Source organism: Leptonychotes weddellii, chromosome 7 (assembly GCF_054177405.1).
Source record: "Leptonychotes weddellii isolate Sample4059 chromosome 7, ASM5417740v2, whole genome shotgun sequence".
Taxonomy (NCBI): domain Eukaryota; kingdom Metazoa; phylum Chordata; class Mammalia; order Carnivora; family Phocidae; genus Leptonychotes; species Leptonychotes weddellii.
In genome coordinates, this window is record NC_138375.1 from 44,255,454 (window position 1) to 44,274,992 (window position 19,539).

The 19,539-nt window shown below is 44.8% G+C and overlaps 1 protein-coding gene across 2 annotated transcripts in view; it reads right to left on the minus strand.

Moving 5' to 3' along the window:
- ADAM19 (ADAM metallopeptidase domain 19) overlaps positions 1-15,255 on the minus strand; it is a 78,904-nt gene extending 63,649 nt beyond the window's left edge. For both annotated transcript variants that reach the window (XM_081826251.1, XM_081826250.1), the window contains exons 1-3: positions 15,068-15,255; positions 12,308-12,393; positions 7,786-7,856 (exon numbers count right to left, since the gene is read on the minus strand). In XM_081826251.1, coding sequence (XP_081682377.1) covers positions 7,786-7,856; positions 12,308-12,393; positions 15,068-15,134 — 224 coding nt within the window. In that variant the 5' untranslated portion in view covers positions 15,135-15,255. The remainder of the gene's footprint in view (positions 1-7,785; positions 7,857-12,307; positions 12,394-15,067) is intronic.
- Between the last annotated feature and the right edge of the window lie 4,284 nt (positions 15,256-19,539).

Sequence of the window (19,539 nt, forward strand, 5' to 3'; positions counted from 1 at the left end):
AATTCACTTATATGAACCACCTAGAGACCTCAGAACAGTGCCTGCTCTGTAGGCATCTTCTACATGGTAACAGCTACAATTACCATGATTATTGACATCATTATTAATATGTGACCATCATTCCTCAGCCAGAAGTTACCTGAAGGCAGACTGAGCATCTGAGAATATGACCGGAACTTAGGAAATGCTGATAAGTGATAACCACACACACACTATTTCTCAATATGTTTTTCTCTGTCACTTCATACTTGAAGACAGTCACAGGGGCCACATGCAATGCTATGCATTACCAAAACATTTCAGAAAACATTTGTTCTTGCTTTTGCATTAGTAGAAGTTAGTGTGTATTGAAACCTGCTTGTTATGTGTTGGGCATTGTACTGAGCACATCCTAATACATTACCGCTAAACCTCAGATGTATTTGTTTCCTGTGGTTGCTGTCTATTAACATAAGCTTAGTGGCTTTAAACAACAGGAAATTAGTCCCTCCTGGTTCTGGAGGCCAGAAGAATGACAACAGTCCTACTAAGCCAAAATCACTGTGTCAGCAGGACTGCACTCCCTTTGGGAGATGCCATCCCTTGCCTCGTCGGGCTCCCAGTGGCTACCTGAATTCTGTGGCTTGTGGCCACATCATTCCAGTCTCTGCCTCTCTGGTCACACTGCCTCCTCCTGTCTATGATCAAGTCTCCCCCTGCCTCCCTTTTATAAATATAATTGTGATTTCACTGAAGACCCACCTAGATAATTCAGGATAATCTCCCCTTCTCAAGATCCTTAACTTAATCACACTTACAAAGACTCTTTTTTGCCATATAAAGTAACATATTCTCCTGTCCCAGTCATTAGAACGTGAATATCTTGGAGAGGGGCCCCTTTTTCAACCTAGCCCACCCTGAAATGAAGGTATTAATATCTACTCTCTATGCATGTGGTAGAAGATAGTAAGAGACAGGTAGATCTGAGTTTGAGTCCTGGCTCTGGCTGACATTGGGTAAATTATTAAACTCCTTACACTTGAGTTTCCTCATTTATAAAATGTGAATAACAGTAATACCTCCCTGGAAGGGTTGCCATGAGGATTATATAGAGCAGTATTGAAGTGCCTCTGCACAGTGATGGGCGCTCAGTACATGCTCACTAAGGAGTGAATATTTTTATGAATATAGATGAAGAAATATTCAGAAGGCAGGTAGGTGACTTGCCAAAGGCCACCTAACCAGGAAGTGTCAGTGCCTAGAACTAAATCTGGGTCTCTCTGGCACCAAAGCCTGAGCCTGTTCTACTCTATGGGTTATAGTGTTTCAGGTTTAGGTGCTCATGGCTTTCAGAATCAACACATCTAGGTTATTTCAATTCCAGACACTCCCTGATACTCTCTTCTGGCAAATGTACAGCTGCATCCCTTCCTTCAGATCAGCACTCTTAATTACTGAAACTGAATTTATGCAATGGACCCTAAGATAGCAATATCATGTCTCCTCCAGTGATTTGGAAATAAATAAAGACCCTGCTTATGTGATAATTTGGCTTGCAAAAAGATCACATTAGATAGGCTGGCAGTCCATTTGGTCTGCAACTCCAGGGGTTCTGGACAACATGGGAAGTGTAGATGAAATCAATCTCAGTCTGCAAAGCTACAATTGGAAACTACAGGACCACGAAGTGTCTTTGGGGCAAGGTGCCTAGTACAGTGCCTGGAATTTGTATCCGCTTATGCATTCACTGCCTCAGAGTCAACATGGCAGGGTTAACTTCAGTTCCTGATGCTTGAGAAAACATTTGAAGTACATTTCAGACACTCACAGGCAGCTCTCGTCAAATTCTGGTGTCCCCACCCATCCACTCAACCATTTCCTCGGCACTGGGTTCCCTGGGATACACGATCTCCACTGCACGGAATGGGGAGCCCAGCTGCGTGCTGAGTTTGGAAAAACATTTTGAACGCTTTAGATCTGCCAAATACTTGGTTAAGGAATGATATCCTCTAATTTCTTAAGCCATGTGTATTTTAAGTGAAATGTAATCCATATGTCTGTTGATTCATTTCAATGCGACTCAGTGAAGCATGGTTTACCAAGAGCATTGGGATAGCGTCTAAGCCTTCCTTAAGCTTCTCTTTGTTCCAGGAAATTGAATTTTGCCAACAACAAATGAAGCTCCTGACAAAAGAGGGTCAAACAGAGCTGTCCTTTATCCTAGATAAGATGTTAAAGTCTACTCCCAACTCAAGAGGAAACTAGGAAGGTGGAGGCAGCAGAGAGTGCCATGGCCTGGGTGTATTCAGGATTTTGCTCTGGATCAGTTAAACATTTCTACCAGGCTTTCTTGGAAGAGAAGTGGAGCACTAGGAGGTGGTAACTAATCCAGCTTGTCTCTTGCTAAAAAACTCCTTTACTGCCTGCTCACTCTCCCCTTCTCCAGTCCTCCTGTATTATACAATTCAAATAGAGTTGAGGGAAAAAGGAGAAAATTAGGGTACTAGATCACTCCATTAGCAGTGAATGACTGTTGATTTTCCAGGTTTTCTCTTGATTTCCAGGACAACAAAAGCAGTCTACTTCCCAGTGGCATCTCTGAAGGACTAATAAGAAATTAGAGAGATGAGGAGAGATTAACGTCAGAAGTAATGGTGGACGCTACAAACACTGAGCCTCTAAAAGTCCAAATTCTGCCTTGACAGTTACTGTTCTCCATGAAGTCTGGAGGTAGACATACACACAAAAGAAAACAAATGTCCACTCTTATTAGCTAGACTCGTGCAGACAGGATCTCCCTTTAGCTAGCTGGCTGGAGCACAACGAATGGAGTGAGACCAAAAGATATTTCTCTCTTTCCCAAGCCAAAATCTGAATCTTAATCATCCTTTGTACTCTAGGGAAGGATAGTATACCAAGGAAATTAAGAGTTCCAGAATGTGCTCAAGAGACCAGCAGAGAGAAGTGCATGGCCAAAGGTCCTCTGGGCAGAGTGCCCACTAGTTGAGCTGCTCGTGTGCTTTTGAAGGTGACCTTGTAACCTAGTGATCCTGCCCTCGAGTAATGCAGCCCAATGAGCATCCTGCAAGCTGATTCAACAGTTCATTGGGCCCTCCCTGGGAAAAAGTACAGAAGGGAGAAGGGAGTGAGCCAGAGCCTACATTTCCTGGAGGTGTTCATCTCCCTAGATGCTTACAGCTAAGGAAGATTCCATTTGATTTCAGCAAACAAATTTTTGTCTAGTAGAGCTTCTGGGTTGATGAGGCAGTCCTCAGGGCATGGGGGAAATTATATGCAGAAAAAATATTATGGATTTATGCCTCAAATCTGTGGCTTGTGGAAATAGCAGCCTATAATTTCTTCCCTGTCATTTCCCTTCTCGTGTTTGTGTTGCCTAAGTGGTGAGTCCTGAGCTAGCAGTTTGTCCTCAACTTCAAGGTCCGTGGTTTTGGGGCATTTGCCTTTATCCCAGTGCCCTATTTTCAAGGATGTCTCTATAACTGGAGAGCAAACTCCCTAAGGTCGGAAGTCCTTTTCCATTTTTCTACTTACACCATGTCCTTTAAATAGGTAGTGCAAGAAAAAGCTCTTAGAGTCCAACGGGGACTAAATCCCCATTTTACAGATGAGAACGTTAAGACCCAGGAGAGACAGCTGGCTTGTCAATCACTTCTACATCATCTGTCTCTGAGCTCAGTACTCTCTCACGTACCACACTGCCTCAATCACAAGTAAGGCTCTCCTAAGAACAGCTGTGCACCAACCTTGGCAGCTTATGTGTATGCATGTGAGTAAATGTAAAGCAACATTATACATACTTTTATTAGAGTAGAATATTACCTTCAGATATACAGTTGAGTCTAAAAAAACAAGTATGGAATGAGATACATAGTATAATCTCATTCTTGTGCCTCCCTCTCCAACAAAAATAGCAGCTGGTATGTGAGTTTCTGTGCAACTGTGTTTATGAGTATCTGTGCGCGTGTTCTCACACACATGGAAAAGGTCCAGGGTATGCCCACCAAACTGCTAACAATGGATTCTCCTTGAGGGTGGGAGACTTTCACTCTTTTACTTACATATTTTGGTATTGCTACATGTTTTACAATGAGCGTGTATTACTTTTGCAGTTAAAAAATCGTGAGCAAGAAATAATAGTAGCTGGGCGCCTGGGTGGCTCAGTTGGTTAAGCGACTGCCTTCGGCTCAGGTCATGATCCTGGAGTCCCGGGATCGGGTCCCGCGTCGGGCTCCCCGCTCGGCGGGGAGTCTGCTTCTCCCTCTGACCCTTCCCCCTCTCATGCTCTCTCTCTATCTCATTCTCTCTCTCAAATAAATAAATAAAATCTTTAAAAAAAAAAAAAGAAATAATAGTAGCTGCCATTTACAGAGTATGGACTAGAAGCCAGGCAGCATGCTGGCTTTCCCCACACCATCTCATTTCATCCTCCCCATGGCTCATGGCATGGGCTATCTTTATATCCCAGATAGGGAAACTGAGACTTGAAGAGAACATACAGCTCCGTAAGGGGCAGTCAGGATCTGAACCTAGGACTGTCCGACATGAAAGCCATATTGAGATTAGCCCTACAAGGCCAGTCCTTTTCGCCTGCACTCAATAAAGGGTGTGCGTCTCCCATGGGAATGCCAACCATTTATCCTGAGTTGCTTCACAACAGGAAAAGGCTGCTGCTTGTCATGTTATTGAATTAAGATAACTTGGGGTGTCTGCTTCCTGAGCTGAAGGCCCGTTTGCTACGTGCCCGCTCTCCCGGCCCATCCCCCTGCTCCTCCATCCTCACCATTCTTGGCAATCTCTCCATGTGTGAATTCCATTAAAGGTCTGCTCACTGCTATTTTGGGCCATGCATTAGCACTTGGGCTTTGACTTGATGGGAGAAGGCCAGACACCTCAGGATGATGAAAAATAAATTAGAAATGTCCTCTCCCTTCCCTCACAAATCCCAGAAGCCCTTGCCCACAGCCCTTGCCCTGAGAGGCCTGAGAATCCAATATATGGGGAAATGTATGGGGGGTGGGGAGCTACGGAGAAAGGGAAACTTCATAACCTATCAGGGGCTTTGAACTTGGCTGTTGCTTCTCCTTGGAATTGTCATCTCTTAGCTGTCCACAAGGCTCACTTCCTCACCTCCTTCAGGTCTTGACTCCAATATCAATTCACCACCAAGGCCTTTCCTGGCCACCGTTCTGGAAAGCCCCCCGCTCCCAACCCCTCCCCCGACCCCCACTTTGGTTCCGCCATAGCGCGCATCTTTGGGTATACCACAGTTCACTTGTTCATTTGTTTACTGTTCCTGCCACTGGAATATAAGCTCCATAAGGGCAGAACTGTTCTACTCACAGCCAGGTTCCCAGTACTGACACTGGGGCCAGCAATGCTACGGATGCATAACAGATGAATAACAATGAATAAATCCATTGAGGAAATTAAGAACCAGAGCCTGAGAAGTCACCTGGCACAGAGCCTAGCTTCCCCTCAAGTATCATGGGATTACAAAAACTTTAATGCAGCAATTTGAAAAAATCAGAAAAGCCTCACTCCCCCACCCCCGAGCTGTTCTGAATCCGGACTCACAAGCACCATGAATGAGAAGGCTTGGGGAAATAAACACACTAGGAAGTCGTGTGCAGTTAGAGTTCCGCTTGCTAACACATGTTCAAAAACAAAAAGCCCAGTTTAGACGAAAATAGCAGGAAGCCGTCCCCTAGGGATACCTGGTGAGGTCATACAGCTTGGCTCTGCTGCTTCCATTTTTGTCAAGTCTCCTGCCTTCTGCCAGCTCAAGGAGGCCAGGAAGCACATCCAGCCCCCCGCTGCTCACTGGGAAACCAAAGGGCTGCCTGGAGAAGCCGACAATAGAACTACAATAGAACTACAGGGCCCTGCTCTGAAGCTCTCATGTGGGACCATAAAACTCACCACCGTGCCTGATCACTCACTGTGAGCTCTATAAGCACCTTGTGCACACTGCCTATTCACAACCACCCTATGGAGTTAGCATTACTATCCTCATTTTATAGATGAGGACGTTGAACTTACACAAGTTGCAGCAATTTGCCCCAGATTACACAGCTAGGAACTAAACCTCGGTTTCTCCAGACCCAAGCCAAGAACGCAAATGATCTTAGTCTCACCTCTCTCAATTACTTGTTGGGCAACCTTCAGCAAGTGCCTGCCTATCGCTCTCTGATTCAAAGTTTCTACAACCATGCATAAGACCATCATGCCCAGGGTTTTCTAAGACATCTTCCTCCTCGAACTTCCTATGGCCTCTTGCACAGGTTCCAAAACACAAGGGAAGGATGAGTCCCGGGATCCCATTACCCATGACATCCCCCCCCATCACTTGGACTGCCCAGAGGAAGCTGAAGGGTCAAATGGTCCACTTGAGGCCGAATAGGACTGATTAGGCTCAGGTGGCAAGAGGAGACATTCAGCCTGGAGCTGGAGGGCTGGAGCCACGAGAAATGGAAGCAGGTTCCTGAGAGACCGACAAGAAGAGACCCTCCGAAGGCATTTCCTACAGGACCAGAGGAAGACAACACAAGGAGAAATCCCAAACAGGCAGAGTCGACACCTTCTGGGGCCATAGCCAGCCAATTCTGTTCCAGGCAAATGGGACAAAAGGAAGCCATTCTTGGGGTGGTTTCACTGTTAGGAGGAAAGTAGCAAAAATGATTGAGATGCCCAACTTCCCAGCTTCCTGGAGGCCACCATAGACTGGAGGCGGAGGAAAGATGTGGATGAAGCCCATTGCTGTACACGCTGCTTAAGGCATGCTTTTACCACACTTCCAACACTACTCACCCTCCTTTGCAAGTATCCAAAAGCCCAAATTTGGAATAATTTATGTTCTTGCTTTCTACCCGAGCTTAGCAGCCATTCCCATCCTTCTGGATATGGGAAGGTCTCTATCCATCCCTTTCTTGGCAGTGATGCATCTGATTACTCATCTGCTTCCAGGGGACTCCAGAGGCTGCCAAGAGGAGGCAGGCAGTTCTCTGAGCCATGCAGCCTTATCTGCGAGGTCTGTGAGGCCGAACTAGTTAGTGGGAAAATACCAGAGGCCTCAGCATCCCCCATCCAAGTAAGGAGAGCGCTCGGGTGGCCAAGCAGATTGGGAATGGCCGACGAGCAGCCATGCTTATGTCTATTCACCTGCTCAATAAAATGAATCAAGATACAAATGCTCTTAATGGCAAATCAATGTGGAAATATTTCTGAGCCAGGCAGCCACCCGAGATGAATGAGATTAGGAAGATGGAAGAATCAGCCTGATGAAGCCAGGAGACTGCTGACCATGCCCTTACTGGCAGAATCTCAGACTTAGCTGACCCAGAACACATGGAGCAGCCTGCGTTTGAGGCACCAAATCCCACAACACTCCGCCCTGCCTCTCTCTCTGCTTTCTGCTGTTTTCCTCTAATCTCCTTCACTTCCTGCCATGCGCTGTGCTGGAGCTGGTATGTCAGCTGCCAGAGTCCTCCATTCCATCCCTCCCTTCGTCACACACACACACACACCCCTGTGTGCCTGCAGTGAACTCTAGGAAGCCCCGGAAATACAGCCAGAGGAAATTCAAGGAAGACATTAAACGGTCCAGTAATTTCACAGCAAGTCAAGAGATTGGGGATATGCTGTCTTTGCAAGACACTCCCCGCAAAGGAACCAGAATGAGCGCTTGGTGATTTCACAAACTGCTTCCTTCCAAAACAGTGGCACCTACATCCGGCGTTGACATGGAAGTGAACTGTTTCATTATGGATAAATGAGGAGTCCACTTACTCATTCTTCTCCAGGTCCAAGATGAATTCTCGCCCCTCGGCCGTTACCCTGAGCTCAGCTTTGAGTGGATGCTAGAAGCAACAACAAAAGAATGTCAGTTCCTAAAAGCAGGGGACAAGGCTCCCAGGAACAGGCACAGGATCTAGCACAGTGCTCTGACACTGATCCACAGGAAGTGAACGAGAAAGGGTCAATTGCATTTCCAGCCCAAACATGAAATGACTTCAGCCCCCAAAGGACCCTGTTCCCCTCCCCCACCTGCCTCCTCCTCACACACAAAGGAAAGAAACTCCAAGCTGAAATGTGATGTAAGTGCTTCCATGCAGGTCTGGTCAAGGCAAACACTCGACAACACGATCTTCGACAGTAAATTTTCTGTGCTGTCAGATCTGGATTCAAGGGCTAGCTCTCACACTGCAGTTGTGTGAACCTGGGCACGTTACTGAAGCTCCCTACAACTCAGTTTCCTTATTTGTAAAACAGATAGTAACAGTCAGCCTTATGGGAATCTTGTAGCAATTAAGCGACACAGTATATGTAAATAATGTCACAGAGCCTGGCACAGAGAAAACCGCTGATACTTGCTGTCTATTATCGAAAATACCAGGAGAACCCTCTTCCGAGTGAGTTCGTATTTTATTTCATTTTGTCTCTCAGTTTGGATACCCCCCCAACCATTTCAGAGGAGACAACTAGGAGAAACTCCAACTGAAGTTTTGTAGGTCCAAAAGAAGGTACATTTTAAAAACACATGAGAAAAACTTACAGATGGCCAAATGAGCAGCATAGCCAGAAGAGATCATTTAAGTTATCATACGAATGGCCAATAAGCATGAAAAACATGTTCAGCATCACTGGTAACTGCTCTCCACCAAAAAGCAAAATTTTTTAGATACCTTTAAAAAAAAATCACAGTGACAGAGATTTTTTAAAACCCATAAATCACAATGAGCATACTGAAAAATAGGCACTCTCAGACCCTACCAGTAAGAATTTAAATAGATACCAACTCAGTGGAAAATAATTTGACAGATGGACCAAGAGTTTTTAAATGTTTAGACCGTCTGACTCTAACACAAAACTCTATCTGAAGAGAACAAATAGAAACACAGGCAAAGGTTTATACACAGGGATGCTCATTACTTATAATAATGACTAATGAAATATAACTTGAATGTCTAAAAATAGGAGAATAGTTAAATAAATGATGATCAATCATATGACAAAACACTCAATAGTCATTAAAAATGATGACTTTAAATAATTTTTTTTTTAAAGATTTTATCCATCCACTTGACAGAGAGAGACACAGCGAGAGAGGGAACACAAGCAGGGGGAGGGGGAGAGGGAGAAGCAGGCTTCCCACGGAGCAGGGAGCCCGATGCGGGGCTCGATCCCAGGACCCTGAGATCATGACCTGAGCCGAAGGCAGACGCTTAACGACTGAGCCACCCAGGTGCCCCTAGATGACTTTAAATAATTTTTAAACTATCAAGAAAGTATACATAATAATTATTAAGCACACGAAGGCTCAAAACAACACTGTGTATTTTATTTAAATATACTTTTGTAGAAAGAAAGAAATCAAAAAGTTACCATAGTGACCTCTCAGCAGTAGGACCATGGTTGATTTTATTTTCTTTGTGCATCTTTCCATGTTTTTAGAATTGCTTTTATATTTTAAAATAGAAAGGGATTTCCATCTCTTTTTACCTTATTATTGTGGAAAATTATGCAACTAATGAATCGTTGAACACTACAACAAAAACCTATGATGTACTATATGCTGGCTAACTGAACATAATAAAAAAAAATAAAAATTTAAAAAAAATTTTTTAATTTTAAAAAAAGAAGGAAAAAAAATTCAAGTCATAATAAACTTCCATGCTTCAACAATTCAACTTAAGGTGGTTGAACTTATTTCGAAGGGAAAAGTTATTTATTTGAAATGAGATATTTACATATTTAAGCATATTAAAAACAGGATCTCTAAATACATGTTCTCTAACTTGGGACCAAGGAACTGATAAACTCCTGAAGTTGACCCCAAAGCTTAGTTTCAGCATCAGAGAAAGTGGGCCCACTGCTTTGCCACGTCTGGTTGTAGGGGCCTTCCTCTTCCAAGCACACTCCGCTTTTTATCTGCCCCAAACTGCACTTCCCTTTAGGGTCCTAGGCACTGGGCATCCCTGAGCTATTCAGGCCACCAAGGGCTCCGATGAGATCAGCATTGCATTCTGATCCAGGAAGCTTGGGCAACCCTGTCCTTTGCTATTTTTGTACTAATTCATCCTATTGACTTCTCTTAAAAAGGGACATTTCAAAACCATGGGGAGAGGAAGGTGGTTGTTTGCCCAATAACTTTCACTAAGGGATCCACATCTCTGTTTCTGATGCCCTGATTCAGCTCTGGTAACACCTATTCTGGTTGCTGATCCTTTGCCACTTTACCCTGGGATATTCCAGAACAAGGACCCTGTCCAGTGACATTAAGCATCAGGGACATAGTCCCAAGTGGGCATCTGAGGAAAAGTACACAGCAACAGAGCTGTAGCAATTCCCTTATTCAAGGAGTAGATGTCCACGTGACAGTCCACACAAAAAGGGAAAGTTGACACAAATCAAAGCACTGTCACCTCTCCTCCAAAGAGACACAAGCTGCAACCTGAGTACAAATATTTACAAGTGGGTAATCCAAAAATATTTCTTTCTGGTGTGGAAGACGCTGAGACACTGATATTTAAAATATGTTGTCACTTGTTTCCAAGGGACACTTCAAGCAAAACAATGAAACGGCTCTATCAGGATCTATGCATCTTCCCTGTTGACTTTTCCCTTGCAACCCCACTCTGTGCTAGGAAGGGGCAACATCACCTCTCCTAGGAGGTGGAGGGAGTCGACCCACTGGTTATCCTTCCCACAGGGAAAGGTTAAAATTCCTTTCCCTTTAAGGGTAGATTAAATAAATCTTCAGCTTCACAGGGTATCAGAAATCTGTCCTATATATGTGCACCGTCCCCCTTAAGATCTAGTACAATACTTATTATTCAGTGACTGTTCAATTAATCTTTGATGAATGAATTAATTACATAAATGAGAATAAGAGGCCTGACTGAAACCTACCTTCTACTCTCTCTCTGACATTCATTCATTCGTTCATTCAACAAATACTTATGGCACCAGGCACTGTGCTGACTCTTCCTACAAAATACAATGACCCAGATTCTGGGCAGACAATGGCTAGGAATAAAGACAGGATCTGGAGCTCCACTTTGCTTCTCAGGCCCTTCCTGAGGATGCCGGGCATCCCACATCTGTAAGAAACAAAGAACCTCTACAGAAAGTATCAGAGCCATTCCTCGAGCAATAATAGATATGTTGGACTATCCAAGATCCTAATTTTTAAAAATAACCTTCTCTAGGAAGGCATCCATCAATCTGTCTAGATTTTTCCTGAAGCTATTTTCAGCCTTTCCTACTTTTTGATGAAATGAGGTTCATGCCTTTATTGTCTTTAGGATAAAATGTTACTTACTTTCATTTCTCCCAAATTTGTTACTGGAAGTTCCCTTAATAAATTCAAATTGAAGCATTTTGGACATGTGTGTATTACCCTAGCCATAACTTCAAGGATTCCAGGCATTTCTCCTCTCCATTTACCTTTCCACAAAGTCTGAAATCTTCCCTGACAAAGCTCTCTCTCCATTCTCTTCTACTATAATCTTGCTTTTTTATATGCTGCCCAATAAATCATAGATCCTTTGAGCCCCAAAGGACCTTATTAACTATCGCTTCTCCCCAGCCCTCTCTATTCCTATCCCCTCGAAGCCCTATTTTATAAATGAGGAATCTGAAGTTCAGAAAGTAGAAGGTCCCATAGCTGGTTACTGGCACACAGCAACTGTCTTCCTTTCTAGCTCTTTCATGTCTCACTTGAACTGTAAAGACCAGAACCACAAAGAATACCCTGGATGTCCAGGTCCTCTTTGCAGAACAGGATAATGTTTTCTGTCTTGTTCCCAATCCCCTTGATAAAGCCTGTGCATTTTGCTGGTGTCATGGCCCAAGGAGCCTATTGCATTTTAAGATATATCCCCAAGTAGTAGATTCCTCCCTTGTCTCTTAAAAATAGCTTGAATTATTATTTTTCTCTCCAAGTACATTATCTTGTCAATAAAGTAAAGCATGTATTATATAGAGCAAAAATAACAGTGACAATATTTAATCAATTCCATTTGAGAGCTGGTGATTTTTGTGACACATATTTGCACTTAGCTTGTGTCAGCATTAATAATTTTCATTTCCTCAACTAATAGCATTTGGAAGTGTTCTAGAAGTTTGTCACACAATGAAGGAAAGTCCCGTCTGGGATTTTCAAAACCAATGCACAGAGAGGATAGAGCAGGCCAGAAACAGAACTAATAGCAATGACGCTTCCAGGAAAGTTGGGAAGGTGGCCCCACATCTCACAGAATGGACTTGTCAGCTCCTGGCTCTGTAAATGAAATATTTTGTGTCTTACCTTTTCTTTCGTGGGGCTTTCTGCAGTCTTCCACTGAGGTATTATTCGTTCATGCTGTAGCTGGGCGCTGCCTTCCCCATTTCCTCCTGCCAATACAGGATGCACAACCATTGGAATTCCAGAACTCTGCACCCTAGCTAAGCTAGGCATGCACCGCCAACGGGAAAAAGCCCCTTATTGGGTCATTAGAAGAACACCTGCTGGAGGCCAGGCTCTTGGCACTTACTATAGGTCAGGCACTCTGCTAGTTTTTGGCCATATAGTGGTAAACAGGGATAACAAGGTCTCTGTAGTCCTCACAGTTTACCTTCTAGAGGTGGGAGATGCACAATACACAAATATTCTCAAATGGTCTAATAGGGTCATAGAATAAAGAGACACTGAAGAGGAGGTGTCTATTTTAGATAGGATGTTTAGCAAAGATGGCATTTGAGACCTGAGAGACCAGAAGAAGGCAGCCATTAAAAGATTTGGGGGAAGAGTGCCCCAGGGAGAAAGACCAGCAAGTGCAGTGATCCTGCCTGAGCAGAAGGTGACTTGGCCCATTTAAGGAACAAGCAGAAGGTAGAGGTAGCTAGAATCTAGTAAATGAGCAGGGAAGGTGGTAGGAGACATGGGTCTGAGATCACAGAGGCCATGGCAAGTGTCTGGATTTTATTATAAATAGACTTGGAAGGCACTGGAGGGTTTAGACACAGAGCAATATGGTCTGTAGTTGGTTTTTAAAAGATTATTCTGCCTGCTGGGTGGAGATGAGGGGTAAAATGGGGGAGGGGGTGGGCATAAGAATAGAAGCAAGAAGGCGAGGCTGGAGACCTGGTGAGAGATGATGGTGGCTCAGACTAAAATGAGCTCAGTAGAGAGGAATGAAGTGGTCGGATTCTGGGTATGTCCTGGAAGTCAGGCCCATGGGTTTTTCCCCCTGAGCTTCAGTTTGCTCATCTGTAATATGAAGACAATGATACCGGCCTGCCTATCTCACAGCAGTGCTGGGGAGAGTCACCATGAAACTGCTCCTACATCCACAAAGCATCATCACATTACCCTGAGCTTCCTAATGGCAAGTTTACGTTTGTAGATCACTTCCTACTTTCCAAATCACTACCACCCCTCGGTTCCCCTTCATCCTCAAGACAAGATACGCAGCAGGATTTCTATTTTCCAAGAAAGGTGAGCTGCAACAAGTCTTTCCTTGTTCTAGGTACCACCGACCTCAAACACTTTTTGCAGATAACCTTAATAAAGCGGTATTTCCCCAAGACCTAGATAAATTAGTCTCCACAGGAAGGGGCCAAATCCACAGGACTCCTGGGGTGGGGGTGAGGACTCCAAAATCTATTCTTTCTAAACCAACCACATCGATCACACAGAATACAATGAGTGGTATGAAAGCTGGCTACAGTTGTGCTGCTAGAGTGGCAGGATTATGAGTGATTGATGTTCCTTTCAGATTACTGATATAATGTATTCTCAATCAAAATATATCTGAAAAATAATCTCACTAGACAAGCATTAGTTTCATAGTACTGGTAAAAATCAGAAGCAATGCATTCATTTATTCATAATGTGTTTTCTGAATGCTTAACTATCTACCAAGTACTATGCTAGGTACTTGATATTCCTGGGGGGACCAGAGAGGCATATCCCTGCTCTGGTGGCTCTGATAAGTCTAGATTCTTTGCAACAAAAAGGAATTATATGATATTTAATGGAATGTTTAAAGGAATGAAATTATCTTTATGATTGCAAAAAAAAAAATACTGAAAGCAAGGCTAAATAAGAGAGGAACAGAGTACATCTTAAGAAAAATAGTTCAAAACTTGCAAATGAGGCAAAAAGCAAGCAGGATGCCCTTTCAATGTCACACTGGAGAGTTGTTTAACAGGCCCTCCCATAGATCACCACATTTTTCTAGGGGAATGCACCTTAGTTTGACTTTTTAAATTTACAACAAATTAAAAAAAAACATACTGTGTGAAGTTACATGTTAGCTGTAGATTTTTGTCTGGTAGAGATGCAAATGACTTCGGTATGGTAGAGAGAGAACTAAGAATTAAGGTTGGTTGACCCTATGGGGGCATTGACCACTTTTGTATCTGTCCCAGTGCACGACTTCAACATTTTCTCTGATGCTTGTACCATCCGTTCCTCTCATGCTTTGAACCAGCTTTACCATTCTACTCACCGCCTCATTAATGAATTGAAGGAATCTCTGCTACCCATTCATCCTATATTTGTATGAGTCATGTTTTTAACTTTTTGAAAATTACACTTCTGCGATTTCTTGATGTAATCTACAGCCATTAAAAGCATGTTTTTGGAGAATGTAACGATGTGGGCTCATAATGTGAAGTGGAGAATGCAAGGCACAAAACTGTACATATGGTATGGTTCCAATTTTATCAATATATATTTATAGGAACACACACACAAAGACTGGAGAGAAGAGGAGAGACTAGGAAAGCAGCGGGAAGAGAAGCCAAAAGCAGAAAAACAGTGGAAAAAGAGAACGAGGGCGAGGGAGGCAAGCCAGGGAGGGGACCGGCTGTTTTCCGCCTGCTCTGGGTCTCCCGGACCCCCACCACCTCCCCGGGCGCACAACGTGGGAACAAAGCCCGGGTTCCCAGGCTGGGGGACCTCGGGGAAGCAGCCCCGCGGAGTTGCAGGGGGCGACTCCCAGGTCCTCGGGCCACCCAGCGCACCCGCCTCCATCCTCCCCCAGCCTCCCCCCACCCCCCCCCCACGCGCCCAGCCACTTACTTCTGGTCCACCCCGGCAGGGCGAGCGCCAGCAGGCAGAGCCGGACGGCGCCCACGCCCCCGGGCATGGTGGCAGCCGCCCCTCGCGCGCTCCGCGTTCACAAGCACGCGGCCATGCCAGCCCCCCGGCCAGGCGGCGGCGCGTCTGGAGCCCACTGCGAGCCCAGCGCCTCCCAACCCCGCTCCCAGCCATCGGCAGCGACGCTCCGCCCTCAGCTCCGCAGGGCTCCGCTGCGGGGTGGAGGAGGGGACGCTCCCGCCCGGAGGGGAGGCGGGGCGGGAGGGACCGCCGGGAAGGAGCCCGGGGGCACCCCTGGGAGCCGGGTCGGCTCAGGTGATGGGGAGAAGCGGAGGGAGAGTCCGAGCCCACGGAGGGGCCGGCTTCACGGTGGGCGCGGCCTGGGGAGGGTCGGGGGCTCGGGCTTCTAGGAGTTAAACTGGACCCCTCTCTGCACAGGGGCCCGTTTCCTCTGTCCCGCGCTATGCTAGACGTCTTGGGTGACACCCAGAGGCTACTCACCCAGCACCGTGCCCCCGAGGCCGCTACGCGTGGAAGCAGGCTCTGAAAGAGTTAACCGAACCACCAGGCACAAAAAACTAAGTGCTATATGGAGTTGTTTTCTTAGCAGGACACAAATCAAGGAGCCATTCCTCTGACTGGGAGGAGGAGGGTAGTGGAGAGAGGGTTCCCAGGGGAGAAGACATCTGAGCTCTGAGAGAGGAAGAGAAATGGAGCACCAGACAGAAAACGGAGTAGACAAATACACTAGGGCAGGAAAGCCCACGGGCTGTATTGGGGGAGAAACAGAATTAGATATAGTTAGGATTTAGGGCTTTGGAGGGAAATGAAGGGATATGAGGCCTGAAAATAATCATAAGGACCTTACTTACTGAGGACTTACTATCTGCTAGAATTAAAAAAAAAAAAAAGGTAACTAAGACAGATACAGCCCTTTCTAAGTGCCAGAAACTGTCCTCGGCGCTTTGCATAAATTAAGCTAATTAATTAATTAATTAATCTAGGAAAAGAACCACCTTTATTGTCCTTTAAAATGTGCTGGGGACTCTGGATACATCTATTAGCCCAGTAATCCCTGGGGTTATCCTGTTCTAGAGATGAGAAAACCAAACCTGAGGGGCTAAGTAATTTGTGCAAGGCCACGCAACTAATGTCAGAGTCTGGACTCAAGCCCACATCTGTCTAACTCCAGAGTCTGATGCAGCACACTTTATTTTACAGATGGATAATGATAATCATCAGAGAGAAGTGGCTTGCCTAAGATCCCTTAGCAAGTTTTGGCAAAGCCTTGTTCTAGAAACCAAGCCTCAGACCTTTTGTTATCTGTTCCTTTCGCTGAGCCTCTTTCTTCAAACCCAGGTTTGCACAACTCAACAAAATACTATGTATTGGGAAGGACAAGACACTCCTGAAAATGATGAGTAGGTAGGTGGGTCTGTCAAAACCATTGGGCACCCATGGGATAAATAAAAGATATGGTCTTGCCATTGGTGTATTTAGAGGCTGTATTAGTCTGCTTGAGCTGCCATAACAAAATACTGCAGACTGGGTGGCTTAAACAATGAAACTTGTTTTTTCACAGCTCTGGAGGCCAGAAATGCAAGATCAAGGTGTTAGCCTGGTGGTTTTCTGGTAAGCCCTTTCTTCCTGGCAGGTAGTCGTCCACCTTCCCACTGAGTCCTCACGTGGCATCTTCTGTGCTTGTATGAAGATAGCAAGCTCTTCTCTCTTCCCCCTCTTATAAGGACACTAATTCCATCAGGTCAGAGCCCCACCCTTATGATCTCATTTAATCTTTATTACCTCTGTATAGGCCCCATCTCCAAAAACAGCCACCCTGGGGGTTAGGGCTCCAACATGTGAATTTGAGGGAGACACAGTTCATAACATTTTCCTTTGACCCCCACCCCCCCAAAATTCATGTGCTCATTGTACAGAAAATACATTCACACTATCCCAACACCCCCAAAGGTCTTAACCCATTTTAGCATCAATTCCAAGTCCAAAGTCTCATCTAAATATCACCTAAATCAGATATGGATGAAACTCCAAGTATGATTTATCCTGAGACAGAATTCCTCTCCACCTGGACACCCGACAACTTATGTGCTTTCAAAATACCGTATAGGATAGACATTCCCATTCCAAGAGGGAGAAATCAGAAAGAGGAAAGGGGTGACAGGTCCCAGACAAATCCAAAACCTAGCAAGGCAAACTCCACCAAATCTTAAAGCTCTAGAATAATCCTGTAGCTGAATGTTATGCTGTCTGGGCCCACTTGTGCAGTGGTGTTATCCCCACTGTCTTAGGCAAGTGGCCCTACCTCCTGGACTCTGGGCAGCAGTCCCACACCTGTGGCTTTTTGCTGCAGCCCTGCATCTGAAGCACAAGGCAGGGATGGCCCAACTCCCTACCCTCTGAACCTGAGAAGGAAATAGCCTTGCCCTCTGGGCTGAGTGCCCTAGGCATATAGTGGGAATGGCAGCCCTGATGATCTCTAAATCACCTTCAGGGTCATTCTTCCCTTCTCTTGAAAGATAAAGCATATTCACAGCCAAATAGCTCAGCTGTCCTGTCCTGTAGAATCCCAGAACTCCAATAGCCTTCCTTATTTTGTCCCTTCTCTGTTCCCTTTGGTCCAAACTGGTTGTGTCTCTTGCTGGTATAAATCCCATCTCTATTCCTGGTTTCTGCTGAGATGTCTGATGAACTGCATGGGTGACCTCCTTATAGAGTGCTTGGCCAGGCACACCCTTGGTGTTCTCCCTAAAACATGCATTCTTGGTTTTTTTGCCACATGGGTGGGCTGAGAATTTTCCAAATCTTCAAACTCTGGTTCCTTTTTGCTTAGCAGTCCCTTCCATTTATCTCTCTCCTCTCATGTTTTATTATAAACCACAAGGAAAAACCAGGCCACACCTTCAAAACTTTGCTTAGAAATCTCTTTAGCTAAATATCAAAGTTCATCACTTGCAATTTCCACTTACCACAAAACACTACAACACGATTCAGCCAAGTTCTTTGCCACTTCACGATTAGGATCACCTTTCTGCCAATTTCCATTTCCATCTTCTGCATTTCCATGTTCTGAGGCCTCACCAGAATCACCTTTAACATTCACAGTTCTACCAACATTCTGTCCATGATGATGTGAGTCTTCTCTAAAATAATAGGTGCTTTCTTTAACAGTTCTTCTCTTTTCTTCCTCAGCCCTCACTAGAACTATCTTTAACATTCAATTTCTACCAACAGTCCCTTTAAGGCAACCTAGGTGTTTTTTCTAGCATGCACCCCAAAGCTTATCCAGCCTCTGCCTATTACCCAGTTCCAAAGACACCTCCACATTTTTAGGCATTTGTTACAGCAACAACACCCCCCGCCCCACAACCACCCCACCAACTTCTTGGTACCAAAATCTGTATTAGTCTTCTAGGGCTGCCATTAACGGAATACCACAGACTGGGTGCTTAAACAACAGAAATTTATTTTCTCACAGTTCTGGAGGCTGGAAGTCCAAGATCAAGGTGTTGGCAGGGTTGATTTCTGGTGAGACCTCTCTCCCTGGCTTGTAGACAGCCACCTTCTGCTGTGTCCTCCTGTGGCCTTTTCTCTGTGTGTGTGCAGAGAGAGAGAAAGAGCTCCGGTCTTCCTCTTCTTATAAGGACACTAATCCTGCCAGATCAGGGCCCCATCCTATGACTTCATTTAATCTTTTTTACCTCCTTATAGGCCCTGTCTCTCAATATGGTCACATTGCAGGTTAGGGCTTCAACATATGGATGGGGGGTGCAGGTTGGGGGAAGACATAATTCACTCCATAACAGGGGCTTTTGCCTTAGAACCACGAGACTAGAATTCTAGTCCCAGCTCTCTCCAACTAGCTCTGTGACTTTGGGTAATTCACTTCTTTCTGGGCCTGAGTTTCTAACCAATGACCTACCAATGGTAATGGCTATCCCGACCCATTTCACCCAGGAGCTATGAGAAGCTGTTGAGATAATGGCAGTGAAAATGCTCTGCCTAGTGAAAAACACAGGTGCCAAGTCTCACTGATTGTATGCAAAAGGCATACAAACTCCATACATGAAATTTGCTTCCATTTGGTGGCACTCAGTGATCAATATTTAATCAGCATGTGCTCCTAAAAATTGAGAAGTAGCTCACAAGAGAAAAAGTCACGTGGTTACTGCACTGACCAAGTACTGAGAAAGTTTCCAGATCTGTCTCTCATCCACCCCCCTCCATACTTATACACAGAAACAAACATACAAACAACTTTTGACCCCATAGAAGCCTTTCCATTTGTTTGTAAAGAATGTGTTTGTTGTTTTTAAAGAATACTACATCTCACTGTAATCTTTAAAATATTCTTGACATTTAACCTAGTAATTACATTTCTGGGAAACTATCCTAAAAAAATAACCTACAAGATTTATGGACCAGAATGTTAATAG